This window comes from Dasypus novemcinctus, chromosome 13 (assembly GCF_030445035.2).
Source record: "Dasypus novemcinctus isolate mDasNov1 chromosome 13, mDasNov1.1.hap2, whole genome shotgun sequence".
Classification (NCBI taxonomy): Eukaryota; Metazoa; Chordata; class Mammalia; order Cingulata; family Dasypodidae; genus Dasypus; species Dasypus novemcinctus.
The window spans coordinates 91,859,762-91,872,055 of NC_080685.1; the positions used below are offsets into that span (position 1 = coordinate 91,859,762).

At 45.4% G+C, this 12,294-nt stretch overlaps 1 protein-coding gene across 8 annotated transcripts in view; it reads left to right on the forward strand.

Moving 5' to 3' along the window:
* SRGAP2 (SLIT-ROBO Rho GTPase activating protein 2) overlaps positions 1 to 9,160 on the forward strand; it is a 261,250-nt gene extending 252,090 nt beyond the window's left edge. For 4 of the 8 annotated variants that reach the window (XR_011645545.1, XR_011645544.1, XM_058275104.2 and 1 more), the window contains exons 22-23: positions 3,252 to 3,576; positions 5,774 to 9,160. Coding sequence is in view for 6 of the 8 variants with exons in the window: in XM_058275104.2 (XP_058131087.1) it covers positions 3,252 to 3,576; positions 5,774 to 6,157 (709 nt within the window). In the remaining 2 variants the exon portion in view is untranslated. Of the gene's footprint in view, positions 1 to 294; positions 735 to 3,251; positions 3,577 to 4,217; positions 4,313 to 5,773 lie in introns of those variants that run through there. The other 4 variants (XM_071207696.1, XM_058275106.2, XM_058275108.2 and 1 more) reach the window with 2 other exon arrangements.
* Positions 9,161 to 12,294: the final 3,134 nt, after the last annotated feature.

A 12,294-nucleotide genomic window follows, 5' to 3' on the forward strand; every position in this document is an offset into this window, starting at 1 on the left:
CATTTTATTCAAATAGAAGTCTTTGATATCCCCCTCAGCTTCTGTTTATTCAGAACTCCCAAGTCTCATGTGACTTCCACTAGGCTGATATTACCCCAGATGGGTTTATTTAGATATTGTGCATCCATTTTCCCCCCTGTCCTGCATTCACTCCTGTAGAGGAAGGGTAACCACTGTGCCCCAGAGAAAGCTTTTTCCTGAGCTATTTCCTCATCGCCTAACCCTTTCATGCCAGTAGAAACAATTTCCGTTTTTTCTATTGCTTTAGCCCTGTGTATTCTCCTGCCCTATTAGTTCCTTTGCAGATTCCCACTCCTGTCCAGCAGGCTCTTAGCTCTGACCCCAGCTTTCATTGTGGCTGTTAGCAACATCCTGGGGTTTTAACTCCACCCACACCCTACCTGGCCGCCTGGAGGGACTCCACGCCTGTGTGCTGCTGCCTCCCTAGAGACATTCAGGTTATTGGAGAACTAATCTCATCTCAAGGGGCCAGACACCAAGTCCCAAAGCCTACAGACCTCTTCCTGCCAGACCCTGAAACTTGGCTCGGTGCCAACAGGATGACGAGTCCCAGGGCACTCCTGATGAATATGGATTGGAGATGATGTATAGTTTTTATTCCCCTCTGGCTTTGGAGGAATGAAGTGTTTTGCACATTGAAAACCTGTTAACCGTAGCCTCTGGACACTGAAACTGGAAGGAGAATAAAAGACGCTTGTTGTTTTTAAACTGTACCAGGTCGCCCAGATCTCTTGGCTTTTTTCCAACAAGGCGGTAGCCGGGAAGTGGTTGGGGCACGTGGCTGTTTTGCATCTCGTTCACCCTCAAGTTAGTAAAGTAGCTTATTCAGCTCACTTATTCAGTGTACTTATAATTTAAGTCAGACCAGTAAATAAGATTGAGGATTTTATGTATTTCCTTCCAGCATACTGCCCTGCTGGTAGGGCAAGATTGTAAAAAGTAACTATGGGCTAATCACATTTTTTTCTTTGTTTTCAAGTCTATGTTAATTATAAGCCCATAATCATAAGATCATAAGCCTATAATTAACCCAGAAACTAAGATGGGGTTGGTGGAGGGAGAATTAGATAATTAGGTGTGTATTTTTAAGCCGTCATCTAGTTGATGCCATTTGTACAAAGGAATTGCTGAGAGTGATAGATGAAATAGTCAAAAGATGGACATTTCAGGTAGTGGATATAGCTCAGTGGTAGGGTGTTTCCCATATACAAGGTCCTGGGTTTGATCCCTGGGACCTCCTGAAAAAAGATGAACATTTGGTGGAAAATTGAAGGTGATTCACTTGAACTCCTTGCTTGATGGTGTCTGGATTCTTGGGCTGGTTCTTGGAGGGCCAGCTTCTCTCACCATGGCCCACTCAGACGCCAGCCAGCAGGGGGAGGAGGGCAGCAGTGGGGCATGTCTTGCCCTTAGGAGTGACTCTGCCCTTTTACTTTACTTGCTGTGCCCACATGTCAGTCTTCCCAAGCTCCTTCAGTTTCCTGAGTGCACCATGCTGCTTCTCACCTCTGAGCCTTCACATAGGCTGTCTCCTTACCTGGTCACCTCTTCTCCCTTCAAGATGCTGTCCAAAGATGTACCTCTTTGGGGGAGTCCTTCTGACATCCCTGAGTTTCCCAAGGCCAAGTCAGGTGCCCTTATTTTGTATTCCCATTTTGAGTACTCTCTTATTCCACCTGTCACACTGTGCTCAGATCCCCACACCAGGCTAGGAGCTCTTGGGAAACAGGAACTTTGTCTTCCTCATCTTTCTGTCCTCACGCTGTAAAAAATTTGCCTGGCCCCAAACCTGGCACGAAAGGGCCAATCCATAAATCTGCGTTCTCAGCAGTTTTAGCCTGCTGAATCAGCCATCCTCGAATGGAAAAAGGAAACCAGCAAAGAGTTGTTAGGGCGCGGTGTTCCAGTTGAGTTCCACACATTCATTGAACATCTCCTCTTGTGTCAAGCACCGATGCTGGTTATTGAGAAATAAGTGTTCTCAGAGTTCACAGTCTGGCAAGGTAAATGCCACATAAAGAGCTAACTAAATTGCAATGCCATAGATCCTCTGAAAGAACAGCAAAAGGATGAGTGGTTCTGCCCAGGGTTAGAGTTAGTGGTACTGGAAGACTTTAGAGAGGAGGAGAGTCATTTTAGCTGGGCCTTATACAGCTCTGAGGACATCCTTTTTCCACCCAAGAATGGCTGACTTGCAAGACTAAAATTGCTGAGAAGGCAGCTTTCCAGAGTGACTTGTTACGTGCCAGGTCCTGGCCAGGCCCCAGGGATGCAAAATGGGGAAGATTCCTCCCAAGTGAACAAGATCAGCACTGGCTTAGAGCACTGGCCCTGCCTCATAGACTAGCTCCATATCTTCAGAGTCCCACCCCTTCCCTTTTTCCATCCTCATCTCCCACTTCAACCCAAATCTCCTTTGGTAGATTGAAGATCAGAGCTGCTCACCTGCCATCTTGAACCAGAAATTCTATTGCTTCTTAGATTATGTCCTTTAATATCTGATTCTAAGAGAAAATGAAGATTTTCAGCCACAGTAATAAGATACCCATATTACTAGGATTCTGCCAAGACATTTCAATGAGAGCCTTAAGTGGTCTAAAGCAAACTGACCCAGAACCAGGGTTTCACTCAGTGCTGGGTAACTTAGAGGTCATGTAGATGTAATTATATCCAAAAAACAAACTTGGCCTTAACTCTGCAGCATTGCAGCCTCTTGAAAAATAATCCATTCCATGTCTACAGAATAAGCAACAATAGCTTCTTGCCAGAGCCCAAAATCATTACACTCTTATTGTAGACATGCTAACATTTGGAAAAGTCAGCTTGTCTCTTACCACCAGTTCCCTTCCTCCTTGGTGATGGTGGGAATTCTTCCCCTCCCTGGGCCCCTGGATTTCTGCTCGGAGCAGGCAATGGAGGGGGCCTTTCCATGCATCTGTCTCCCATTAAAAACTCTCAGTTTAACCAGATATTTTTTCTGAAAGCACCTTACATCTTGAGAACTCAAAACCCACGGCCACCAAGTAAGTATCCTTTCTCCTTTGCCCACATTGGGGGTGGCAGGGAAACAGGGACATGAAGAAAACAAAAGAAGGTGAATCCGAAGAGAAATATGCTCTGCCTCTCTCTACTCCCAGAAGTCCCTGGGTGACAACCACTTGCCCTCCTCTCACTTGTCCTGCTGAGCCAGCGCCCCCTGATCACACTGCCCTTTCTGTTTGTGATTGAAGGCAAAGGAAGCGGCCAGAATCTGGGAGCATTCGGAAAACGTTTCGGAGCGACGGCCATGGGCTGAGTAGTTCCCTTACTGACTCCTCCTCCCTGGGGGTGGGGGCTGGCTGCCGCCCATCTTCCCAGCCCATCCTGAGCCAGAGTCTCCCCAAGGAAGGGCCAGATAAATGTTCCATCAGCGGGCATGGGAGCCTCAACTCCATCAGCCGCCACTCATCCCTGAAGAATCGGCTGGACAGTCCACAGATCCGGAAGACTGTGACAGCAGGAAGGTCAAAAAGCTTCAATAACCATCGGCCAGTGGACCCTGAGGTCATTGCACAGGTAACTGGGGCTCCAGGACAGACATCTAGAATGATTCTACACTTGTCACCACCGCTTAGTGCAGCTCATGCTGATTATAATAGGACTCAGAACAGAATGATACTTTGTACTGTGTGTACCGAGTTCAGGGATTCTTGGACATCTGGAACTAATAAGATTGCTTTCCAAGTAATTTACTTATTCCTTTCTCCCCAAGGAGAACCTGAAGGCAGAACAAGGGATTTCAAGTTTCTTGCTCATACAGCGACTATTTGCAAGGCTGTTGTAACTTTTAAAACCGATAGTTACAGTACTTTAGTAGAGTCCATTCATTCTGAGTTTGTGGTTTTGAGACCCTGGTAGACGTCATGAAATTGCCCAAATTTTGAGACCCTGGTGTAGTTCTGATCACATTTCTATGTCATTCTGCCCATCCCTGTCATCCCATTTCCTGAGACTAATACCCGGCTCCTGGTAGATAGATCAATCAACGATCTTCTCCTGGTCTTGAAGGCCCAAAAATATTCTGTTGCTGGAGGCTGGTTTCCAGAAGATTTCCAGCCCAAGTCTCCAACTGCAGTGGAGATGAGCTCCCTCATTACAGGGTCTTACTTCCATGTATGCGCCATACTGACGACTCTCTGTTTTCCATGAAATATTAGAGATCCAACCCCTCCTCTAAAAATCCGACTACCTGGGCCACTCCAAGCAGTTCATTCAGACGTCTCTCCCAACTCTATAATTTTCATTAGAACAGGTAGGAACTAAGGGCTCATTGTTGTCCTCTTATGTCTCAACCCGGTTGAGACTTCCTCACCCTGTCTTCCAAGGGGCAATAGAGGCTGGATATGGTCTGTCTTGGCTTAATTGTGGTGCTCTGCTTAAGGAAGGTGTGCCAGGCAAGCACCTGAGATGTCTTGCTTTGCCAGCCTTCTCTTTCTGTGCCTCTATTTAAGCTCTCGGCTGCAGTCTGCCTTGTACCACAGGAATCCTCCCAGTTCCCTCTTAGGCTAGGTATTAATGGGAATGTCAAAATATCTACACAACTAGGACAGACTCTAGTTACAGAACAGGACCGAGAAGGGAGATAGACTTCTTCTTGAGCATTTGTAAGGTTTGAGAACATTGTAGGAATGAATGAAATTGAAGCACTGATAAAAGAAGCATGTCTCTGTAGGACAAAGAAGCCTTAACCAGTAGCCCTTTGCTTGGAATATACAGTCTTTCATTGTGAGCCTAAGATAGGAGCCTACCAGTGGTATGGGGGTGCCAGACCCAAGTTTATGGGGAGGTAGAAGAACTGGGAGGTCTCCCTTGGAGGCAGCTGGCTTGCATACAAAGGTTTTTGGGTTCTCAAGCTCCTGACTGGAATTGCTGTATCCTAAGATCTGGAGTGACTTGCGGAAGACGATTCACCTCTGTGGGCTTTGGCTCCCCCTTCTGGTCATTCTTTGGTCCCTCCCTTGGTGATGGATCGAAGGAAATGACTTCAAGTTGGATGCTTCCTGGGGGGAGGGGTTGGGGCTCCTGATGAATCTTTGTGTGTGTGTGTGTGTTTTCATCTTTATGAATTGATTTATATACATTTTATATAAATGGAATCATACAATATGTTATACAACATAATTAGTTCATAGTAACGCAATCATATAGTATTTGTCCTTTTTTGTCTGGCTTGCTTCACTCAACAGGGCTCTTGAACTTTTCCTCAGTCTTTGAGGAAGAAGGATTGACCCTCTTAACCTTTGGCCTTGAAGTCCGAGAGCACAAAAGTTCATACTTCTTCTCTACTACGTTTTTAAAAAATTGTTTATTATGTACAATTTCAAACATACAAATGTAGACAGCATTGGATATTGAATCCCCAGGTACTTGTTATCCTGACCACTCTTACTTCATGTTTGCTCCCACCCATCTTTCCCTTTCCCATTGGATAATATGTCATTCCATCCCTAAATATTTCAGTATGGAAGAATCTTTTTAAAAACTCTCTCTACTACTCTTCCTAAAGGAAAAAAAATCTCATGGCAATGAAAATCCCTCTGTCCCCTTTTCCCCACATTCTGCATATTTGTATGTCCAAGGACTTTGGCCAAATGAAATAACAGGATGCCTCCTTGCAGTTGGTTTCTTCATGATTTGGCCTGTGTGGCTGGACGGGATCCTTGGGGACTTCTCCCTACATTTGCCTCACATCCTCCTCTTTCCTGTTTTGCAGGATATTGAGGCAACTATGAACTCTGCCCTGAACGAGCTGCGGGAACTGGAGCGGCAGAGCAGCGTCAAGCACACCCCTGATGTGGTTCTGGACACCTTGGAGCCCCTCAAAACCTCCCCAGTTGTGGCCCCCACCTCGGAGCCCTCCAGCCCCCTGCACACCCAGCTCCTCAAGGACCCCGAGCCTGCCTTCCAGCGCAGTGCCAGTACTGCTGGGGACATCGCCTGCGCCTTTCGGCCTGTCAAGTCTGTCAAGATGGCTGCCCCAGTCAAGCCACCAGCCACCCGACCCAAGCCCACTGTCTTCCCCAAAACAAATGCCACTAGCCCCAGTGTCAACTCATCAGCTTCCCCACCGTCCACTGACAAGTCTTGTACTGTCTGATGGATATAATTTAATTGTTCTAGTCAAGGGGACTGTAGGGACGAAAGACTGTTATTAAAATCTTCCTATTTAACTAGCTTGGGGACTTCAGTTGAAAATTAGATTCTAAGTTGTTCTTGCAGGAATTAGCCTTCCCATCACCCAAAACCTTGAGAATGAAGCCCCTATTACAGCCCCTCCCCTTCCATCCCATTGCCCTCTGCTTCCCCCAGTTGTCGTAATCCAGCCAGCTTCAGTACATACCATTGTTAGGTTAGCCAGAGATAGATTTTTTTCATTATCAGGTCACTGTGAAATCTGGCAAGGCCAAGCCAGAATGTGGGCTCGAGACTTGGTCCTCTCAAACCACAGGGGATGCCTTGGCCAGACAGTTGGCTACTGACACCCAACTCTCAGTGGCATCTCATTTTGGGTACTGATTATAGAGAATCATGCATAGTCCATTCTTCATTTTATGCTCACAGTTGTAGGTTTTTCTAGTCTCTGGCATGTGTAGCCTCTTCTGGTCCTAGATGGTCCTAGACCAGTCTTTGTAAGTTATTGTGGCAGTTCACACAGGAGCCACCAGGGGTCTCTGTTTCCTTTCCAAAACCTTGTTTTGTCCAGGGCCAGAGAATTTACTTAGACTTTGAACTCTCCATCATATGTCATTTAGCAGGATGGGTCTCCATCCTGTAATCTGTTTGGGGTTGGGGACTTTCTGTCTTCTTTCTATTGGTGTGAAATGGTCATTTGTGTTTGCTTTTGCTCTCTTCCATCCTCTAGAACTATAACACAGTCTTATTAAGGAGCTTCTAAAGTTTTTCTGAATGTATAGACATTTCTCGGATTCCTATCTTTGTCTCTAATGGACCATTTTCAATTTAAAACATTTTCCGTGTAAGGCAATTTTATAGCTGTTTCCTTTTAGGATAAAGAGTCTTAAGAGAGTTTCATTGCATTTGTGGCTGGTTTGAAAAAGGTAAGATGTGGGTCCTTCTTCCTCCTACATTTTTGGGCACTTAACACATAGAATTCATTACCCTATAGAAAATAAATTAAGCTTTGCTAACCAAAAATTGTTCCCAAATGAAAACGTATCCTTAAGTTCATTCCTTAGTGTGGTTATTATGCAAGGTCTGTCTTCAGGGACCAACAGGGTCTTGGGGAGCCCTAGTTAGATTCAGTAGAGACACTGCCCCATAAAATTCATTTTTCATTTTTCCAAACAAGGACAACTAAGGGAGTTTGGCCCTGCAGACTTTAAGATCTTCCTAAGGCCAGAATCTGAAGAAGAGTAAAATTTGGTTGCAGAATATTTTGGTCTTCCTTTGGCGTTTTTTCTGACTCACCCCTCCAAAAGGCAAAAATGATCCTCCTGTCTGCACTAATCCAGTCTCCCAAATCTGGTGCCCATTAGTTTCCTCCCCTGCAGCTTCATGGTATACCAGGAATACCCGGGCTGGAGACAAGTCTCCTTGGATGAAGATATCCCAGGCCTGTGGGGCTCATGCAGCTATTAGGGTTAAAGCTGAAACTAATTCCTCTTCTCTATGTGTCCTAGTTTTAAAATGACATTTTTAGTTTTCTAGTTTTCAGTAATTCAGGAGAAATGGTGGGTTGCCATTAGAGAAGAAAATCTGAATTTTCTTCTTCAGCCTAGGAGAGCCTATTTGGACCAACATTTGGAAGTTGGTAGTTGGAAATTACAGAAAGTGGTAGGGTTTTCCTTTTTGCATGTGAAAGAAAAGGAGAGGTTTGTGGGAAATCACTAATTAGAAGGATAATCTGGAACACCAGGGAAACCATTCCAAGAGCTAGAAGGGTGAGTTAAATAATCCCCTCAGTAAAATGAGTCCGTCTGGGAGAGGCAACCCACAGTCCTTTGGATTCTGGTATTTTGTTGCTCTGTTTAGTGGCCTGTTCTTATCTGTCACCTGGGCTTACACAGGTCCCTGAGCCTGTAGGGGGCTTTCATAGCCAAGGAGCTGTTTCCTTGGCCGGAAATAAAACCTTTACATATTACATTCCTCTTAATCCAACTGCTCAGAGTTGGTTCCCATACCTGACCTTTTCCTCTCTCTAGCACACTCTCCTTTAAGAAAGTAAAAAGCAAACATTCTTAATGGCAAGGCTTGGGCCTGTTCTGTTGCTTTCTGCCTTATTTCTGTTTCAGCCCTCTACATGACTTGTGTTTGCCATTCCCTTGGTCAGTGCCCATCTGCTGATTTGCATCATGAATTGAACAGTGTGTGAGTGGTCATCTACTAAGCCAAGTCTTAGCTCCCACCTCCGGCAGCCGAGTTGTCTTCCCCATCTCTGGTGCTCTTGACACCTGTGAGCTGGTCCTGTCGAGAGGACTAGGAATCCTTAGGAATAGAGTCCTCCTCGGCAGAGCTCATTGCAATCAACTGGAATTGAGGTTACACACTGTGATTTTACACCACAAAGCCCAAAGGAGCTGGCCACCCAGGGCCCAGGGAGACCAGTCTTTCTCAGATATGCTTGCCTAAACCAGTGTGATATTTCAAAGAGCCCCACTCTCTGCCCTTTGGCATGGATCCTTTTCCCGGTGTGAACTCTGAAGGGTCAGTCTTTGGGGGACAGAGGTGAGGTGGGGCTCCTAGCATCCCACTTTGGAAAATGGAGGAGTTTGCTGTCAGCAACCTGTAAACCGGAAACACTGGTCTCAGCCAACCTCCTCAGGGTGCCCTGGTTTCTCCCCAAGGAGATGAGGAGAGGTGACGCCAGCAGCAGGATGAATAGACCACTGGAAGGACTGGTGTGTATATACTTCACAGTCAGAAGAGAAGTTAGATCTTCCAGGGAATTGCAATGTTGTGGCGTCTGACTTGTATGTCAAGTTTGTGTAAAATGGTATATTCTTTAAAATAGTGTTGATAACTGGAATATTGTATGTATGCTTGGAGATGCTTTGTATGAACCTAAGACTCACTCAACAGATGTTGGATTGGGGAAAATCCAAAGCACAACTTCAAAATAAAATACATTTTTAGGTTTCAATGCTGCAGTTCATATCCGTTCCCCACTCCCTGAAATCTCTAATCCAGGTGTCTAGCTGCCCAGGAGGGATTTTGATTTGTCCTCCCTAACAGAGTCCTGCCTGGCAACAGGAGAAACAAGGTGACCTCATGAGCCAACCACCTTCTTCCTCCCTCACCAGGAGGTTTGTGGAAAGTCTTACAGCTTGCCATTGGGTGGTCTGTTGTCATGAGAACCATTTCTCCTGTAGGCTCCACGTTCCCTGTTTTCAATGAGGACCATTCTCATTTCTATCTCTAGTCGGATATCCCCACTTGGAGGAGTGGGGCCTGAGGAGTTGCTTGGAAGCTTTGCCAGCTACAACCAAGAGTGGCTGAAAATTTTATTTCTTCCACAACCAAAGCCCTTGAACATTCTTCCCTGGATACCCCTCTGCCTCTGGGAGAAGGGTTAACCAATATGCTTGTGCTGTTGGTGGTGAGTTGCTCAAGTACCACTGAATACCATGTGGAAGTGGGGGATATAGGAGATGCTTTCTCTCCTTTAGATTTTTATTCTAATAGGAAAAGTTCAAGGGTAAAGTTCTTCAAAGATGACAACTTAAAATGTATCCTAGAGCCACTTGGTGGGGAGGGGGTTACTTATTCTAATACCAGAAGGCTCTGAGGATGGATCAAAGCTCTCATACCCAGAGGGTGCCCACTGTAGTTCTCCAATGATAATATAAGAAATCCTACCCCCAGCCCTAGACTTGACACTTTACATCCTCCACCTATGTTTGTCAACTCTTGCTATGATTCATATATCTTATACTCTGCTCTCTCATGCCCTTCCAGCCTATTGCCTCTTTCTCCTCCCCTATTTTATCTCTTGCCAGGCCCTTGGCCTTGGGCACGTCAAAGTGGAGGCTGCCCTGCACCCTGTGGGATGGATGAGTTCTCACTCCAGAGTATAGATGACAAGGAGAATGAAGCTGGTCAAGAGCACCCCAGAGTAGTTTTGAGACGAGGCCAGTTGTTAGACTGTTAGCAGAGTATCAGAACCTTTCCAGTGTGTCCTAAAGCAGAGGCGGGGCTGTTCATTTTGGATCTTCTTATTTTCTCTCATGTGTTCTGATATGAGCTTGATGGAAACTAATGGCAATGAACAGAGTCAAAACTTAGACCCATTCCATCTAGGTAGGAACTGAAAATGGAGACCAAGTTGGTGTGAGTTTAGGAAATAGTCTAAGATGATCTAATCTAAATGTTTATATCCACAGATATATGAGGTTTCCTTTTACTCAGGAGTTAGCAACCCTGGCATATTACATATACCAAAAACTCATTCCTTTAGTCAATCAACAAACCTGAAGACTCTCTCTCCCAGACACCGTTATAAGCATTGAATAAAAAAAACAAGTCATGGAACTTTCTTTCTAGTCAAGGAGGACAGATAATTAACATTCATGTTTCTGTATAAATGAAACTGTATAGTAAGATAGTGAGTGCCAGAGTTGGTAAAATAAATAAATAAATAAGCCATTATGAGGAGAGGAAGTAGTACAGGAAATCAAGAATTCTGCTTAGCCAGGTAAAGTTGAGGTGTCTACTAGACATTCAAGCAGAAATATCAAGTGGACTCAGATATGTGAATCTGGAGTTTGAGGAAAACATCACACCTTTTAACAAATTTATGCACTATTAGAATATAGATGTATTCAACTATGAGATTCCCAGGAAAAATGCCTAGATAGGAAAAAAGAGTCTCAGCATTAGAAATGCACAAGTGGAAGGAGCCTTGGCCAGGAGAATAGGCACTTCCTCTGGTCTCATGGGAGGGAAGGCAGGTGTGAGTACAGATGCAAAGCAGGCAGTAGATGTGGGGCTGAGAAAGAGGAGATCCCATCTGTTTACTTCTTTTCCTGTGAAGTTTAAGGCAAGATCTTGAACTGAGAGAGTGGGAAGGAATGATGTGTAGGAGGTTTGAAGAGTGAAAAGAAAGAGACTTTTACATGCTAGGAATGAAGGCACATGGTAGCACGTGGGCGTTTCCTTCAGGGGCCTGGATACTGCCCTATAGCTCTTGCTCCAACTGCTTGGGAGGAACAGCTCCAGGTTTGATTGCGATGTTGCTTTCCACCTCCAAAGCTGCTGACCAGAGCTGACTCCCGAGGGTGGCTGGCAAAGAGCCAGGCTCCAAGAGCTCTTCCTTCAGCCCTTCATACCTGAGGCCGAGCCCAGCAAGGACACACTGTACCTGCAACGTCCCTCCACCCACCCAGCCCTAATCCTTCTTTCCCCTCCTTTTAAAGTACTGGGCAGGTGAGTCAGCTGTGAAAAACAGGCTCGGGCCATGTAGGGGCAGGCCATGTTTATTCAGGGCCTGCCAGGTGCAAGGCACTTGGTCTTGTTTTGTCTTCACACCAAGCTTGTTTTTGTCATCTTGAGAGTCAGAAAGGTTACGTGACTTCCTCAAGGTCATACAGAATAAGTGGAAGAGCCAGAACTCAAACCAAGGCCTCTACCATGATGACTCTCCTGCCCTTTCCACTTTACCCCTAGCCTCCCTTTGGAGAAGGCAAACAGGAGATTTTCCTCTCAGAGCTGTCATCAAGGATGCCCCCTTCCTGCCTCTGCTCCTTGTACTAACTTTGAATTGCCATTCTATTTCTGTGACTCCTCAGAACCACTCAGAAAAATGTGGTCAGACTTCTTTGCCCTTCAAGAGGCCGCTGGGCTCCTCCACCTCCCCAGCTGGAGCCTGTCAGCTCAAAACCACAGCGCGGCATTCACTCATTTTGTCCACATGGAAGCTGTGACCTCTTAGAGGATGCCCAACAAAACCTGATCTGTCTCTGTGCACCTCCACCTCTCACCTGCCTTCCTAATCTCTAGACTTGCCATGGGTGGAGCCCTGAACAAGTTACTTTTTTTTTTAAACTGGGCAAAGGATTTCAATTTTTTCACCAAAGAAGATATACAAATTGCCAACATCATTAAGTTATTAGGGAAATGCAAATCAAAACTACAATGAGATAAATACTTCATACCACTAGAATAACAATAACAACAATAATAAACAATAACAAGCATTGAACAAGTCACTCTCTTCTCATCTTCTCATATCTCTATACCTTTACCCGTCCCACTGCCTGGAATTCCTTACCTCCACAC